At 40.0% G+C, this 18,743-nt stretch overlaps 1 protein-coding gene across 1 annotated transcript in view; it reads right to left on the bottom strand.

The window, feature by feature from the left end:
* Positions 1-1,642: 1,642 nt before the first annotated feature.
* The window catches only part of SLC35D1 (solute carrier family 35 member D1), a 31,000-nt gene continuing 13,899 nt past the window's right edge, over positions 1,643-18,743 (bottom strand). The window contains exons 9-12 of the mRNA XM_073357406.1: positions 14,388-14,455; positions 13,334-13,412; positions 10,903-10,985; positions 1,643-8,935 (exon numbers count right to left, since the gene is read on the bottom strand). Coding sequence (XP_073213507.1) covers positions 8,827-8,935; positions 10,903-10,985; positions 13,334-13,412; positions 14,388-14,455 — 339 coding nt within the window. The 3' untranslated portion in view covers positions 1,643-8,826. The remainder of the gene's footprint in view (positions 8,936-10,902; positions 10,986-13,333; positions 13,413-14,387; positions 14,456-18,743) is intronic.

Raw genomic sequence — 18,743 nt, 5'->3', positions numbered from 1 at the left:
GCTTTCCCACAACACTATTTTGCAAGAGTAGAGGTGTTCAGTGTCCCCTTCCATAATAAAATTCTCCTCATATAATTCCCACCTGCAGTTTCAGCTTTGCTTCTTGTCATTGTAGGTCTGTTGTGGCACATTGCACTACAGAGGTGTTTGAAGTAATCCATGTTTTTAAGTTGTCTTTGTGACTGAAAGTGTTCTATAAAAGCTATTGTATGAACTTTAGAAGACAAGCAGAGAACTTAACTAATCATTCAGTATAGTCGAGGCAAGTGACTGCTTCTGATAAGCTGCTGTCTGGATTCAGGGATTCGTCTTCTCCTCAAAGATTATTGGGTTGTGGTAGTAAATGAACCACTGACAGAGCCTTTTTAAATCCATCAGTAACTTTTGTTATCCTCTTCTGGTAGTGAGACAGCATGAACTGGAATGTGAGCAGCAGTGGGAAGAATATAGCATTATACTCTGAACTACATGACACTATATAATCCTACAGAAACCTCATAAATGCTGCTGATTGGATTATTAGTGGAGATTTAAACCCATGGCCTCCCTATCAAAAAGTATTAGCATCTACTGCTTGAGCTAGAGTAGGGGTGGCCAACCTGAGCCTGAGAAGGAGCCAGAATTTACCAGTGTACATTGCCAAAAAGCCACAGTAATACATCAGCAGGCCCCATATCAGCTCCCCCCATCCCCGCGCGCCTCCCACCCACTGGCAGCCCCGCTGATCAGCACCTCCTTCTCCCTCCCCATCAGCTGTTTCATGGCATGCAGGAGGCTGGGGGGGGGGGGAGGGAGGGAGAGGAGCGAGGGCATGGCAGGCTCAGGGGAGGGGGCAGGAAGGGGTGGAGTGGAGGCAGGGACTGTGGCAGAGCCAGGGGTTGAGCAGTGATCAACCCCCAGCACATTGGAAAGTTGGCACCTGTAGCTCCAGCCCTGGAGTCGGTGCCTATACAAGGAGCCACATATTAACTTCTTAAGAGCCGCAGGTGGCTCCGGAGCCACAGGTGGGCCACCCCGAACCTAGAGCATCAAGTCCATTAGTGTGTAAGGCTTAGCTAACTCAATCTCTTCTGTGGTTCAGCCACTAGAGGGCACAGAGACCCACACTGTATTAACATGCACGACACCCTCTCTAGCTGGCAGCCTTACAAACACTAGGTGAATTTGAGAAAAGCAAATTGTCACAATCTTTCAGGAAAAAAGAATTTATTTAAAGCCAGTACAAAAAATACAAAGGCACATAAAACTCCTTTTGCTGTCACCTGACTTACAGATATAAAGCCTGCAGTACATTCAAATGAAAAAGGTTACCCTTTTAACACTAAAATGGTCACTTTGTAAATAGAATCTATATAGAAATAGAAAAAATATTTATAGTAAGAACAGCAGCATAGAAAATATACTATTGTATTACTTTTGTTCACCTTCCCAGCGTATACAATACTGTCTGGACATTGGCACTAAAAAGTGCACGTTTACAAACAAAATAAACTTTAAGAATATTGTACAGGACAACAAATCTAACCAGTAGATTTAAAAATAAAAGAATGGTAAAAATTCTCAGTAACGAACATCCTGACCCAAATGCCTCTGTACAGCAAGATGACAAAACAAGTGACTTGAAAATATTCCGATTTTTAAGCTATTGATGAGAAGTAGTTGTCTTCGCTAAAAAAAAAAAACTCCTCTAAGAGCAGCAGCACAGAATTCTCTGTCCCGGGGGGAAGGGGCACTATGGTGGATTTAAACCACCCTTCCTCCCTCCCTTTACTAGAGAAGCCCCTGGTGTAGTTTAGACACCCCTGGAAGCTTGTCTAAATTACAGTAATCTCTCAGGGCAGCCCTGCAATCTCCACGATGCTGGCGTTTCTGCCTGACACATCCCTCCATACCCCATGCCTACCACTGGCATATTGCCTATACCAGCACTTGCGAGAGGGTCCCCAAAAAGGAGCCTTATGGCCATCTTCCTCAGTGCCTACCCTGGAGGAATCCTTTAACAACTGGAATGGGGATTTTAAGGCCCCTTTACACTGCTCTGGCCCTATAACTCAGCATAAAAGGGCCAGAGAGGCGTTTGGATCTCTCCCATGGTCTTGTTAGATATAAAGGATTTTAGAACAAGTAATTTCCGAGCTGGTCTATCAGCTGAAGAAAGAAAGTATGAAACTGAAATATTGGAATATTTTTTCAAGTTTTTTTTTTAAAAAATCACTCCCATGTTATATATTTCCCCCCTCACAAGCAGACCATCCTGCATGCTAATTTAGGAATGGAGAAGATCTGTCAAGCAGGTACAATTTCCTTCTACCAAATTTAAAATCTACATGTTTAAAAGGAAAACAATTTATAGTTAGAAGTACATGATCCAGTAACAACCATAAACAAGACTACCGAGGAAGTGGAAGAAAGGGAAGGGTCTTACAGCCTTTGCATACTGTGTATAGCTGACAATATTACTCTGCAGAAGCAGCTTCTCCAGATTTTATCATAATTAAGGCTCTTATATTGCAGATTCCCAGACTTACAAAGATCCAGGATGAATCTTTTCAATTTTACAGTATAATCCACTAGTTCAACTAGCCTGTGCCAGCTAACAACTCATTGTGAAGAATGATGAGCAACATTTATGATGTGGGAAGAGTACAGAACATCAGTGAATTAGCAGACCCCACATTTATGCTCATTCTGCATATACAATGTACTAACTAAATCCATTCATAACCCCAGATCCCACCAATTAAAATGGGGACGCTTCACCTAAATATGCAAAGGTGCAAACAGAAAACCATTTATCCATTCAGCTCCAAACCCCAAAAAATTATTCAAGTATCTTGTGTGGAATGACAGAAATAATGTCGTTTCTATATTGACAGTTTTCACAACAGAAGGGAAAACTACATACCTTGTAATTGTTTACTACAGTCTCTTCTCCTATCCTATGACACAGGAATTATGCACAAATAGCATTATAGTGTCACCTTCTGGAAGCAAACAAACAAAAAACGCAAGGCACCCCCATCAACGCTGGGCATATAAGCCTCAGCCACACCCAATCCCTTCAGTTAGAGAAAGTTCCAGAGCAAAGGGGAGGGGGGGGGGTTATCAGAGAATAAAAGATTGTGTAAGAGTTGAAAGAAGAGGACAATATACAGACAGCAGCAGCACATCCCCCAAGAGGGGAGAAGAGCCGGACGTAGGATAGAAGACGACCATGACCAACAATTGGTAGTTTTTTCTCATAGTACGTCTTACTCTGTTCTCATCTCACAATACATAAATCAGGGACAGATAGTGGATGGCTGAGGTATGCACATGTAAAAACACGGACTCCAAGACCTTTCTTGAGAAAATCCAAAACATGTTTTGAAGCAACTGAAACAGTACAGTGATGTTCCTGAACTGGCACCAGGCTGAAAAGATTCATCAGAACCAAGAACCGTGGGTGCCTCAGAGCTACCAAAAAATCACAGCCGCCTTGTCCTACCTGATTTTTTTTCCAGCAGCTTTTCAAGCAGCAGCAGTAACCCAGCTCTTGACACTCCAGCGCCATGCAAATGCATCATATAGGAGAGCCCAGGGGCTGGAAACAGAAACAGGTAAACTTGGCCATGGTGCCAACTTTCGACAAATGGCCTTCAAAACTTGGGGGAGGCTCCATTCTCCTGGAGCCAAATGGCTGTGGCTGAGCAAGGGTACTGTTGCCCTCCAGATAAAGGGCCCGAAAGAAGAGCAGACTTGTCTTTATCCAGGTTCCCAGATGGGATGCCTCCACCAGGAGTGAGGTCCTGCAGGTCCCCCCCAGCAACTGACATACTCCACTGTCATGCAGTTGTTCCAGTGAACAAAGATATGGGAATTGAGAATTAAGGATTCCAAAGCTATGAGATCCAGACGCACAGCCTGCAGTTCAAGGAGATTTATACCAAATGTGTGTTCCTCCACCTAACAGAGGCTCTAAGTTAACAAAATGCCCAGGTGTGAGCCCCCTCTAAACCCAAGAGATTTGCATCAGTGGTAATACAAATGGGGCCAGGGTGAATAGAAAGGAGAGCCACGCAAACAGCTGCAGGTTTTGCACATGATTCCAAGGAGGAAGAAAGAGTGTTATTCTCCAAGGAAGGAACAGGAATGCCATCTGGATGGGAAGAAGGACTGCAGGGGGTAAAAGTGGAGCCCCACCCAGGAGATCCACACAGGCTGCAACATGGCTCAATAATCAAAGGAGGCTCCAAGACCGAACCAGGGAGGAGCACTCTGACTGATGACAGAGTTCTCAAAAGAACGGAATCTGGCCAGGAGAATGAAAGACTTTCCTAGTGAAGAATTCAGGACTGTATCCAGATGGGGAAGTTCCCAGGTGGGAAAAATATTTGTCCCTGGTGATCTGGGCCACATGAGGCAAGAGGTCCTGAGACTGTAGAAGACATGAGGCTGAAGGAGCTTGAGTAAGGTTATCAGGCATCTGAGGTGGAGGCGGCTCACATTTTCACAAATATCAGCAAACGACTTCCAACAATGGCAGGGCTGATGTGCTATGGGGGTGACTCTGGCTTGAGCGCAGCTGGGCTGCTTTGGGAAAGCAGGGGAAAGAAGTGTTTAAACAGCAGCCTCCTGGGCCCAAGAAAGACCTGAATCCCACAGAACGAAGGGCTGACCTGTCAAAGGATACTGAAGAAGACTCCTGCCCACACCTGAGCACAGGCTTTCAACAAAGGGTAAAAGGGAGCACACTCACCGAGGATGCAGGGTGGTTCTTGGAAGAATCCACATGCTTCTTGGTAGCAGCATCTAGACAAAGATATCAAGCCCTTTAAAAGGGGAGACTGGCCAGCTTTGACTTTGCTCCCTCATCTGCATTCCACTCCCAAAGCCAAATGTGTCTCTGACCCACAGTGGAAACTCCCCATGCAGGCAGCTTCACACAAAAAGGAAGTGGCTTCTATAGAACAGGGGACGGTGGAGAAAGCCTCGTAGTTCTGGTGTCACAGGAAAAATCAGAGGAGAAATCCTTCTGGAGGTCCACCTACAGACCTTAGGCCCCACAGGAAAATGGGATGCAATATGCAAAGTCACTGCTATGAGCTTTTAAGCTGTATTAAGGGCCAAGTCCACCCCAAGTCTTGTCCATAGGGTGGACATATACTCCACAAGAGAACAATTTAGAAGTGAGACATAAGGCCAATGCACCCACCCTAGCAATAGCAAATACTTTGTCTGGTTCCTCAGGAGAAACAGGATAACATCTAGCCTTAGGACGAGTCTCTTGGGTGCACTGGTCCACGCAGTTCCAATCCTCAGACACAAGGTCCGGGATGGCTGAGTGTCCTATTTTTTCTTTAAATTTCCCACAAAAGAGAAAGTGAAAAGAGATGGCAGGAGAGCTGAGGCAAGGGGTCCATGCTTCCAAAGGAGGAAAGGCAAACTGAGGGACGGTGCTGAGGTTTATATGTCCAGGGGCAGGATCTAGCAGTTCTTTGCATCCTTGCTTCCAGATGGTAGCATTATGATGCTATGTGTTCCAGATTCCTACAACAGAGGGTGCGAGGACAAGGAGACATAAGAAATAAGAATTTGGCAAAATATTTTGAAGTTCACAGCAGAATGAGCTGCAAACCATCTTTTGACAGAGTTACTGACCTTGACGTTTAAAAACAGGCACATTTATCACATGTAAAGTTGAGACTACAGTATTTAAATAAAGATCCAAATCTTATAAAAAGAATGGGGATCACAACAGGCTAAAATTAAAGAGACAATTTGGTTCCCTAGCTTACTACTTTTACTTTTTTTGGGGGGCGGGGGGGGGTGTATGTTAAGATTTCCTGCAAGGCCTTTGTTTTGTATATGAGCTAAAATATTCCATAAGACCCAGTAAGAGACATTCAGCACAAAAAATAATGTAAAAAACTAATTTCTGCTGTGCTGCCATTGCTAAACTGGAGCTGGCCTACAAGAGTAAGGGATTGTTTTCAAACTACTGGCGTAAGGGGTAGTGTTTTTGCAAAGTCTATTGCCCTTTAGGGTAAGGTAAGTGACTTTACAAAACTGCACCACACCACACATAAACGGCACTTATTGGGATAGCCCCCTTGGGTGACACTAGTAGGTGTGCCATCACATTATGGAACACAGTGAGGAATCACAGTAGAGCAGGAGCTGGCTGAGTGATTTTAGGAAGCTAGCAAAAGCAGGAACACATCAGGTAAGTTCATTTGTGTTGAACGCTCCCCCATCCTTTTCCTTCAGTATATGGGTATCATACACAATTTTTCCATTTAGCTCAATTAAAACAAGAACTAGATGAGCAGGCTACCTTTAAGCATTCTAAAATGGAGGACTAGCTAACAATGCAAACTGCCAAAGAAACACAGTCGATACATACTGTAATACACAGTATGCTGATTAAATGTTTCTATAACACCATGTCACTCAGTTTTCCACCAAATAGCCTTCCAAATGTAATTAGATTAATTACCTGTGAAAGTCTCTTCTTGTAAGTGAAGGGTAGGAGTAGGAATAAATTGTGGAGAAATAAGTACAATTTTAACCAAAGAAAGATTCAAAGGGAGGAAGATAGACAGTAATATTGCATCAATTTTAAATTTTTTTTAAAAAAATCAATACTGCTTGACATTTTAAAAATATTTCTCCATTAAAAACAGCTCACAATGTAAAAGAAATTTTACTACATCCAAAAATAAACTGAACAGAGCATAAAATTTGGACAAAGTTAAAACATCAGAACTGTATCAATCACATAATAGTACAAATTAAATGTACCAATTAATGAATTAACTTGACATCATCTAGAAGAGTAAGGGTATTTCTCTACTATGAGATAACATATTAATTCTTGGTGACCTGTCAACCTGTAGCTGCACAAAATGTTATATATAGATTAACTGTTAATTTACTAAACTAAAAAGATAACGTATTTCAAATTTACTCTTGTACTATTGTTTCAGAATAATGGGGCACACTTGGTACTGGGACTGGAAGGGAATCAAAAACATTAATTCATTTTAAAAAGTCTTTTAGACACAGATTTTCACTTGATTTTGAATGAGTGCTAGGCCTTACCCTGCAAAAACTCATGCATGTGAGTAGCTTTACTTATTAAGTTGTCCAGTGGGACTACTTATGTAAGTAAAGTCACTCATGTGTGACTGCAGGATAGCTCTTATTTTAATTCAATACTTCTTTCCCGCTGAGTTCTCCAATATATTATGTAAAATTGGAAGGTGGTGTACCATCATCCCTCCACCTATTCTCGAGTTTCACCACCCTACATCAGCTTTACAAAAAGAGGTATTAAGCTGTTGTGAGGCACGCAGAATCTGAGCAGAATGAGAACAGGCTTAAAAGTTCATGAAAAAAATTAAACATCTACTAAAATCATTGACTATTCAAGCATGTTTTGGCCAAAAACTTAAAACCGGATGACTGACTGACTGAAATAAGAGTGTACTGCAGAATTGATACTTCTGCTGAAGGATCTGTATTTGCATATGCAAGGTTGCAGAGCCATTTCTTTCCTTAGTAAAATAAAAAAGGAATTACATTTCAGCCTCCCTCCATTTGTATATATTCCCGCTCTAGAGAAAATGGTTTCTTTTCTTTCCCTTTTTCTTGTTCCTCTGAAAGCTTAATATTGACATGAAATCAAAATTGCCAAATATATGTATCTTCTTTTCATGATCTATGCTGGGCTTATAGTTCGTGAAAGTCTATAAATGTTACCCTGCTTCAGTAGCTTCCTTCTCAAAAATAACGTAAACTAATCTGTTAGCTTGCATTTTCTGAGATAAGGGGTGAGATTCCATGAGGCACAGCACAGAACTTGCAGCCCAGCACAGAGCTATGCTGGCTTTAAATCATCTTTGTGTGCAACTGAAGAGTCTTCCCCTGTTCCACCCCCCGGGGGCTTATCTAAGCTGCAGTCGTTTTGCACAGGGGTCTTCTGGGCTGCAGCACTGCCCAGAATCTCCACATGGCTCTACGCTACAGCAACACTTCCCCTACCCCCAATCACTGTTCCCTCTAAGCTGTGTACGTGCACACAGATCCTAAACCCCACGCACACGGCGAAACGCCGCACGCACAAAAATTTGCACAGAAGCACAATTTGCACAGAAGAAATTTTTTGTGCACACGGCCTATCAAAAATTAGAGGGAACATTGCCCCCAATACAACCTGTCCGTCGCCACACCAGGACTTGTGAGAGGTTCCTCCGAAGGCAGCCTGATGTGCCTGAACTGAGGAACTCTCCCCTGAAAGGGACATAGGGCTTTTTGAGACCCTTGATATCACCCTGGCCCTTTTAGACAGTATGAAGGGGGTGGAGCTGAGTCAATCATTCACCCTAAAAGCTAATTAAAAATATTTATTACTGCCCGTTGATATGCTTAGCTGCAAGACAACCCAGATGCAAGCTAAACTGTACCTGATAGGTTAGGACAAGTTTTCTTACAAGAAAACAAAACTATATCTAAGAACATTAACAGTATGTTTGATGGACTCCTATAAAATTGAAGTGTTTACATCATCTGTGCACGGTTCTACCACCAGAGTTGGTCATAATAAATTACAAAAGATGTATTCCTCATAGCCTAGATTAAATTAACCAGATGTATATTTAATGTGCAGTCAATTATAAATCTCTTTTTAATAAAAATTTTAAAAAGGCAGCATATTTAGATTGTGCAAATGCGAAGTACCAGCATTATTCCATAACAGACACCCACGTTGTTATATTTTTACTGTATACTGCCAGTGATCGTTGAACAAAAACAAGGAGTTACTTCTTATAAGTAATCCCCTGGTCATACTGAGCTTTTTCCTTTAATATCCATTTTGATAGTAGCTTCAGATTGCTTGTTCAATTGCTCTTCTGTAAAAGTGATGTAAGAATACACCAGGCTTCCAGCAATACTACAAAACACATTTTTTGGTAAAAGAAAGAAATGATGCATATTAATGTTAGAACTCCATGTAAATTATCACATAAGTACCATTCTACATACTCTAAACATATTTTAAACTTGCATTCCTTCTCCAATTTACTAATATACTTTCACCTAGAATCCAGTACAGAGATTGTTCTGAATTTTGATTCATTCCTACCATTATACCAAAATATCCATGGATCTCATTATGCAGATGTACCAAATGCTAGGCCTGGTGGTACAGGAGTTGGGGTGGGCCTATAAATAGTTGACCAGCCACAGAAATACAAATGTTTGATGATACTCTGCCCCCATTTTAGATAGACTGCAGAAGGAACAAAGGAAGTTAAATTGGTAAAATAGGAGTCTGAGCAAGGTGATGAAGTGTCAGCCATAAATTTGATTTATGGCTGACACTTGACTGATTCTCCCCCTGCCCCCCTTGAAATCAGTCCTCTCCTCTCCATATGGTTCACATTGTGTTCAATCTGATTTATAACCCATTTTCTTCAACCACTAAATATCTAGAGACCTTAATTTTATTTTCACATGCTTCAGTGTTGTGAAGTTACCATTCAGAAGAATATAAGCGAAAAAGGAGTATGTGTGTTCTTTGCAGAACTAAAAACAGAGTTTCTTTTGAGGTCATTTTATTCATTTAGGGTACCCCTCGACCTGTGTCAGACCATAAAATACTGTATACCCAAGTGCATTAAAAAGCTTAAGTAACTTCATTGTCTCTTACTACCTTTAGTTAAAAATTTAAAATTTAAGAGGTAGAAAGAGAGAATGGTCCAAATTTACAGGCATATTTTAGCAGCACAACCTCTCCACCTTAAAACAGTAATGAAACCAGTGGTACTATCTGGAGACTTTATATAATTTGAGCTGTAAATATTCAGCCAGAGCATTAAAAAAAACCCACTTAAAAACCCCAAAAAACCCCACATGGATGCCTTTTAGGTCAGTCAAATGTAGGTCAGGATTGTATCAACTTTCAGTTTATGTGCACTGAATACCAAACAACCCCTGATGCTGCCTAGAATGAGCAGTGCATTCTTACTGGGTGCAGATGCATTTCTGAATGTTTTAAAAAGAGAACCAGAGGGGTATATGTTGCTTTTTTCAATGGCTTTTGAAGATAAGCATTGAAGTTAGAAGAATTGGGGATCGGGGGGAAGGGGTTGTTTGTTTTAGGTATTTATCAGTTGAAAAGGTAAGTCTCTGGGTTTTGTTTTTTTAAATTAAGTTTGTTAAGTTATTTTCCCTTATGTTGTCTCAACACATGAACTCTACACAGTGACATAGGGTTTGCTGTAGCAGATGATGATCAATGAACCAAGTAGTCCAATTACTTATGCTTATTTTATAAAAGATACACCCATAGTAGTCATACTGAATACACACACCCGCTTCTATGAAAGGTTTTATCCACTTAGAATCCCACATTTTCCTCTTCCTTTACCTCCAAACAAATCTGTTACCAAAAACGACGGAACATTATGCTGGCGATACAAAAAAAAAAATCTTAACTAAAAGCTATGACAAGAGCACGATCCTGCAAGCAGTATGCATCCGATGAAGTGAGCTGTAGCTCACGAAAGCTTATGCTCAAATAAATTGGTTAGTCTCTAAGGTGCCACAAGTACTCCTTTTCTTTTTGCGAATACAGACTAACACAGCTGTTACTCTGAAACTTAATTTTATGCACATAAATCCCTTGATATTAATGGGACCACTCACATTCATAACTGTTTTCAGGATCAACACTTAACACTTCCTACCTAATAGCTCTGTAGTGGGTTCCTCCCACCAGACTTCAACAAAGTGCAGTTGTACTTTGGAAAGTGATCCTATTTGGATGGTCCAATACTTCTTTTAGTAATTCAATAGCAAGTTGCTCAATTTACAAAGTTATTTTGAAGAGTGTTACACAGTTTTCAGTTTTCTTACCTGATATTTAACCCAATGAAGTTTGTCCACGTGAAAATATAGTCTCCTCCAAAAAACATTCCAATATAGGTTATTAATATATTCTGGAAAGAAAAAAGAAGATTTACACATTTTGCTTAGAATTTTTAAAAGAGCTGTTTATGTATATTCCACTTGCATAAACAGGATGCTGAAACAAACAGAAGAGTGTCAGAAGAGATAACTGTGTGAAAGATACTGACATTTGTATTTATAATACTGACTTGAAAGTTACCATATCAGGGCTACCGAAAATATTAAAATATTCAGGCCTTAATTTTTTTTTCTTGTCTTGCTGTTTTTCCTTCATATTGCCCTAGTAGCCCCAGAAATGTTTTCCCCCACCCTGCAAAACAAAGGCTGCAATATAGGGGAAAGAACACTTCTGCTAGACAACCTTACAACAAAGTACCCAGAGCACTAATTCTTCAGAAAGCCAGTTGTTCTCTTGCTCTACCTCTCTTCCTTATCTGAAAGTAGGCAGATGCTGACATGTACAAAAATCCTTACCCTTAAAAAGTTATGCATTTCCAAAACTACACATACTGCTAGCAGTCCTAATTCTAGGCCTAACAGCTTCAACAGCAGTTTTTTAGTTCAGATATGTTTTTATTGGTTTCCCATTTCCCCTCAGGCATCACTGGTTTTGTTAAAGACTTCATTTAGATCTCCAGTCATGCCAAAGTTCAATATCCTCAGCTTTCAACCACACAACCTTCCACAGGGTTTCTACAGTAGGGCTCTACAAGCGCTTAGTACCAATGCATGAGGCAAAAGATATTCAAGCATTTACCCAGAGCAGAGATCCATATACAATGCTGGCAGCTACAGATCACTATTGAGAACTCGTATCAATGAATGGAAAGGAGCCTATACAGACATGGGAGAGCTCTTGGAGTTCGTCAGCCCTAAAGGGAAGTTCTGCTCTGGAAGGGGATATCACATAAAAGCCTCTGTATCTTTTCTCTCTATGTATTCCTTGTCTATCCTCTAACCCCTTAACCATGCCGAGCCAAGACACTAGAAGGGTGAGCTGGATTCTATTGTGGCTCACAAAGCAATAGAAGAGTTAACTAATTTCAGGACCGCCCCGAGACCCTCTGCCCCTTATCCAACCCCTCGGCACTGGCCGGGCCCCCTTAATGCTCTGCTCAGAGCAGCGTGTCAGAGCTTTACCGCGTTCTATGCAAACCCACGTTATATCAGGTTGCATTATATCGGGATAGAGGTGTATGTAAAAGGTTGTTATAAAGAGGAGGGTGATAAATTGTTTTTCTTAACCACTGAGGACAGGAAAAGAAGTAATGGGCTTAAATTGCAGTAAGGTAGACTCAAGTTAGATATTAGGAAAAACTTACTAACTGTCAGGGTAGAATATAAATTCTACTGGAATAAATTGCCTGGAAAGGTTGTGGAATCTCCATCATTGGAGGTTTTTAAGAACATGTTAGACAAACACCTGTCAGCAATGGTGCAGATAACACCTTAGTCCTGCCTCAGTGCAGGGGACTGGGCTAGATGACCCATTAAGGTCCCTTCCAGTCCTAAATTTCTATAATTCCTATGCTTAATTTTCATTAAATTGCCAGCCTCAAAACCTCTCCTTAAAGTGATTTGGAGCATTAAGAAACATTACTATTTTAAATTAGTAATTTTAATAATTTAGTAATTAGTAATTAGTAATTTTTGAATGGCTTCTTTTAAGTAAACAAGTTAAATATTTTCTCCAGATTCATAGGACTTAGCTGAGACTGCTTTCCTCTGCCCATCTGTAAATTGTTTAGGTTAGGAATGATAACTAAACAGGATTCACCAACCCTTAAATGATATTCCTTTACCCAGGTACAAACTATGATAGTAATCTGTGCTCCACTAAGATAGAACTCACTACTGAATTTCAGAATAATACACTTTGATCTTAATTTATCTAGGGAACAACATCCCCAGGAGCCCAGACTCATTCTCGATGGTGTAATCTCTCCATAATAGAGACATACAGAAGAGATTGCAACTGAAATAGCCACTGGTTATAGCTCACCAGTTTCTTTCTTTCCTTTCTTTTATTAATATGTTATTCATAATTCATAAGTGTGAATATTTTGCTAGGGTTTAGTTATGGTACCCCACAACACATAGTAAGAACCACAGGTGAGTAAATGGGAGGTCACACCCTTGAATTGGCATTAAGAGAGACAATCATGAAGATTTGGTTCACTGTTCTTGGTTTGACTAATTTTATTCTCCAAATTACTAAAAATCCCTACTTAGCTCTCAGTACCCCTTCCACTCATACAAAAACCTTGGAATATAAACATTTATGCTGCTTTTGTAAGCATCATACAGGTACTGTTGTATCACAGAAAATGGAAACTTAATAAACCTGACAAATATTTAAGAGATTTATGCAATTTACCTTAATACAGCCAACTATTGTAGTTGTAAGAGCAGAATTATACTGAGTGCAAAGAACTGTGGAGTACATCAAAATAAACCTGCAGCAGGAAAAAAACAAAAACACACACACAACATTCAGCTTTTCATCATTTGAGGGTGCATTTATTATACTAACATGCCATCTCACTCCCTGCTCTTAATTATATGCCATACTACAGAGTTTCCAGAACTCCTTGTTTGGAGAGACTTGTATAACTCACTATGGAGTAATGTTATCTGTCAAAATACACAGCAATAGCGTCCCCACACCATCATGTACACTATACTGTATTGTACAGGAGGACCTTACTAACTCGCATTAACAGGGCAACCCTTTTATGATCACTAAATTTAGGAAATTAGTGAGTGAGCAAATAGACCAGAAAACCTAAGTAAACTACAGCACAAATTCTACAAGTAGTTTAGTTTGACACACGTAATTTAGTTTTATTTATAAGAAGTTATGTTTGTAAGTGTCACAAACTAAAATTTTTAAATAGTAATGAAATCTTAGTAATGACTTCGTTACCACACTCTATTGTTTAATTCTTACTAAGAAGCGGGCAAAGACCACTGGCGTTCGTGGAATCAAGTTTGTAGATTAGCAAAGTGAGAGTTGGTAAGACTCTACTAGTTTAAGTAAAAGGAAATAGTAAAATATGCCATTGCTAATAAAAACAGCTAGATTTCAGAAAATAAAAAACATTAGTATGCAGTCTCTCCAAAAAAATCAGAATACACAGTAGCATCTGAATTTCTAACTCATGAGACAGCCTTTTAAGCAATAATCTCTCTCCAAACTGTTTTGTGCTACCACTGAAATTGGACTTTCTACTAATTAGAACTTTATCAACAGTAGTACTTCTCTGCAAAGGTTATTCTCCCCACAATTAACATTAATGGGAGTTTTATGTGCATACTGACTACATAGCAGGCCCACAGAGTAAGGCACTTCCTTAGTATCTATTGGTGGGGATATAGTAGAGAGACTACTACTCGGAGGAAACACCACTAAAGTTGAAGTAAATCCTTACCCCATTACACATGAAAGTGTAAACTGTATAACGAAGAGTGTATCTCCCCAGCCTTTATATTCCATTGCCTGAAACAAACAAATCCAATCTTAAAAATGAAAAATAATGTTCTAAAGTAGACTTTAATCCTTTAACGTTTTGCCGCAGTTAATGTGAAAGCCAGAAATGAGCACTAAAGGATCATGGCCATAAGGAGGTCATTCACCAATGCTATTACAGCCTTCTGAGTACAGCGGCTTAGTCTGAATCCAGATTCTAGAATCACAGGAGGAACGTAAGGCTAAAAAGGGACCTTGAGAGGTCACCGAGTCCATCCCTCTGCACTGTGGCAGGACCAAGTAAATTTAGACCATTCCTGTATGCAGTGTAGTTGTAGCTGTGTTGGTCACAGGATATTAGGCACACAAGATGGGTGAGGTAATATCTTTTTTACTGGACCAAGTTCTAATGTTGAAAGAAAAGCTGTCGAGCTTACACAGAGTTCTTCTTCAGGTCAGTCAGCCCAGACCTGAAGAGGAGCTCTGTGTAAATTCACCAGCTTGTCTCTCTCACCAACAGAAGTTGGTCCAGTAAAAGAGATTACCTCACCCACCTTGTCTCTTTTAGACCATCCCTGAAAGGTGTTTTTAAAAACCTCCAATGATGCTGATTGAACAAACTTCCTTGAAAGCCTATTCAAGAGTTAACCTACCTATATAGTTAGAAAGTATTTCTTATCTAACCGAAATCTCCCTTGCTGCAGATTAAGCCAAATCTCATGTCCACTGAAAATAGGACAAAAGGTGACAATTGATTGGTCTTCTTTATAGCAGAGCGTAACATATTTGAAGACTTATCAGATCCCCGATCCCTGGGATGCCTTTTATCAAGACTAAATATGTCTATTTTTTTTCATTTTTCCTCACAGGTCAGGTTTTCTAAATCTTTTATTTTCTTATTGCTCTCCTCTGGACTCTCCAATTTGTGCACATCTTTCCTAAAGTGTGGTGCCCAGAACTGGACATTGTAGTCCAGCTGAGGCCTCACCACTGCCAACGAGAACGGGACAGTTACGTCCCAGGTCTTACATATGACATACCTGTTAATATGCTCCAGAATAGCAGCCTTTTTTTGCAGCTGCTTCACAACATTGACTCTCAATTTGTGATCCACTATAACCCCCAAATCCTTTTCAGCAGCACTATCACCTAGTCAGTTATTCCCCGTTTTGCAGATGTTTGTTTCATTTTTCCTTCCTTAGTGAAGTGCTTTGCACTTATCTTCACTTAATTTCATCTTGTTGAATTCAGACCAATTCTCCAATTTGTCAAGATTATGAATTCTAATCCTGTCCTCCAAAGTGCCGACAAGCCCTCCCAGTTTGGTGCCATCTGCAAATTTCATTAAGCACACTCTCTACTCCATTATCCAAGTCATTAATGAAAACGGACAGCACCAGACCTTGGACTGTCCCCTATGAGACTCCACTAGATAAACTCCAGGGTGTCACATTGAACCATTTATAACTACTCTATAAGCATGGGTTTTCAACCTATTGTGCATGCACCCTACAGTAAATTAATCTAGGCCTTATTTCCCTACTTTGTTTTGAGAATGTCATGTGGGACTGTGTTAAAAGCCTTACTAAAATCAAGATATCACAGCTATAGCTTCCTCCCTATCCACTAGGCCAGTAATCCTGCCAAAGGAGGAAATTAGGTTGGTTTGGCATAATTTGTACTTGATATCTCTATGCCAGATTTGTGAAGCATTCAAGATACTAGCAGAGGATAGATGCTGGTGGACTCACACTCTTCTCTTTTCCCTCCCCAATGAGTCTACACAGGAAAAGGAGGCAGGCAGTAGTATTCAGCCTTAGCTTCTCGAGAAGCAATTGCTGACATGTAGTTTGCTTCTGTCATCCATTTACAGCAATATTCAGCATAAACAGTGAAAGTGGGGGATGTTTGTGAAATAGCGAAAGTGGGGTTAGTGTGCAGTTTAGAAACGACTGCTACCAGAGATGCAGCTCCACCAACGTGAGCAATAGAGATTAAAAAAAAAAAAACAAGTCTAGCATTGACGGCGTTAAGCGCCTGTTGGCTTGTTTATATTACAAGTGGTACCAGTTTAATTCAAGGTGTTTAACAAAACCTGTTTAAATAAAAATAATTTTAAAAAAAGGCAAAATCTGTGGTAAAACAAGATCGCAGTTTAGAGAATCGCGAGTGAATTTTTTTTATGATACAAAGCTTCATACACAATTAATTGTTCCACAGTATTGTGTTTTAGGATAGCCTTTTAGTTCTCCAGCTGTGTCAAAGTTCTTTGCAAAGTAGATCAGGGATTCTGAAGCCAGAAGAGCAGCTCAACTACAGATCCCATCACCTTGGATATTAAAATCTAACACATATGAAGGTAATTTTAAAGTGTGTGATTTTATAAACTAACAGAGACAGCATTTTGAATGCTGTTTTAGAACAGGGGTTCTCAAACATCATTGCACCACGACCCCCTTCTGACAACAAAAATTACTACACGACCGTAAGAGGGGGGACCGAAGCCTGAGCCCCATCCCCCACCCTTGGGGTGGGGGGAGACAAAGCCCGAGCTCCACCACCCCCACATAGGGTGGACCAAAGCCAAAGCCCAAGGGCTTCAATCCCACGCAGGGGGCCTGTAACCTGAACCCCGATGCCCAGGGCTGAAGACCTTGGGCGGTGGGGTTCGGGCTTCGGCTTTGGTCCCAGCAAGTCTAAGCCAGCCCTGGTGACCGCATTAAAATGGGGTCATGACCAACTTCGGGGTCCCGACCCACAGTTTGAGAAAGTTCTTGTAAAAATTAACAAAGTTACACTTCTTTACTGGTGTCAAAGGTACCGCTACCCTGTAATAAAAGATCCATAGCAGGGCTGTGGTTGGCCCAGGTCAACTGACTTAGGCTCATGGGCTAAAAATAGCTGTGTAGACATTTATGCTCCCCCTCATGGGGACTCCAGCCCGAGCATCTACACAGCAATTTTACAGCTACAAAGCCACACAGTGAGCCAAAGTCAGCTGATACAGGTCAGTCACGAGTGTTTAACTGCAGCGTAGACATACCCCAAGAGAGTAACAACTTATTATTCAAATGCAGTTGCTAATACTGCTATTGGGAGTTGAGGTCCATCAATTTCTAAATGATTTACATTTAGAACAGGCAAACAGTTACTAATGCCAACCCACAGCAGATGTTGCCAAGTGGCTGTTCAAACCCCAGTTGTTGTATTATGAATGGCTTTGAGAATGAGTTATTTGTCTCTCAGTTGGTATAAATGTCTATTCCATTTTATACCTGAAGATTAGAGTAACACGTATACTACATCTATGAAAAAAGAAAAGGAGTACTTGTGGCACCTTAGAGACTAACCAATTTATTTGAGCATGAGCTCATGAAAGCTCATGCTCAAATAAATTGGTTAGTCTCTAAGGTGCCACAAGTACTCCTTTTCTTTTTGCGAATACAGACTAACACGGCTGTTACTCTGAAACCTACATCTATGAACACACACAAACACTCCAAGTGTATGTGTGACAGATTATAAATACATACATGCTTTTAAAAATACCTATGCTACACAATTAGGCTTGGCAGAATTAGATTTTTTTAAACTAATTTCTATGGATAATAATGTTTCTTTTAAGCTTTTTTATCATTTAAATTTTCAGAGTTGCTGAAAATTATGTGTTAAGCATTTTTTTCCTATTTTCATCTATTTAAATTTTCACAACTGTGGGAAATTATGGGTGCGACAATTATTTGATGACAGTAGACGCAGACTCAAAAAGTTAAAGCTTTATAAACATTAAAACATAAAGTGTCGTCATTTCAAAATATAAAGTAAAATATCCTTAATTCAAACTCTAAAAATTCTCAAGCAATATTTTTCTTACTTTGCCTATCTAAATTTCAGTGCTCATCAATGGAAGTATTTTTCATCAGTTTGTATGTGTACACTGAAATTGACATTTACCAATAAATGTCCTTTCAAACCAAACAATACACTAATGCCACATAAATCTATTTGTTTCATATGGCCACCATGGCAAGGTAGAAAATACTAAAGACAAAAAATATAGTTTCATTGTGTTCTACAATAAAAGTGGAGAGGTTAATAAACTATAAACATAGTAAACTATGATGTTGTCATATTAGAAGTAGTGGTGCGCTATTTGGTGCCTTTGTTCCATACTTTGTAATGAAAGATGCTGTGAATAATAGTTTACAGAAAAATCCAAGAAGCACAGAGTTTAACTTAATATGAGACCCTTTGTTTGTTGTTTTTAATTGCATTAATACTTGTGCCACCTTCAAACATTTGGCCAATGCTGATCCAT

Source organism: Lepidochelys kempii, chromosome 8, assembly GCF_965140285.1.
Source record: "Lepidochelys kempii isolate rLepKem1 chromosome 8, rLepKem1.hap1, whole genome shotgun sequence".
NCBI classification, from domain to species: domain Eukaryota; kingdom Metazoa; phylum Chordata; order Testudines; family Cheloniidae; genus Lepidochelys; species Lepidochelys kempii.
Note: the sequence above shows the minus strand (reverse complement) of the source record. Positions and strands in the feature narration are given on the sequence as shown.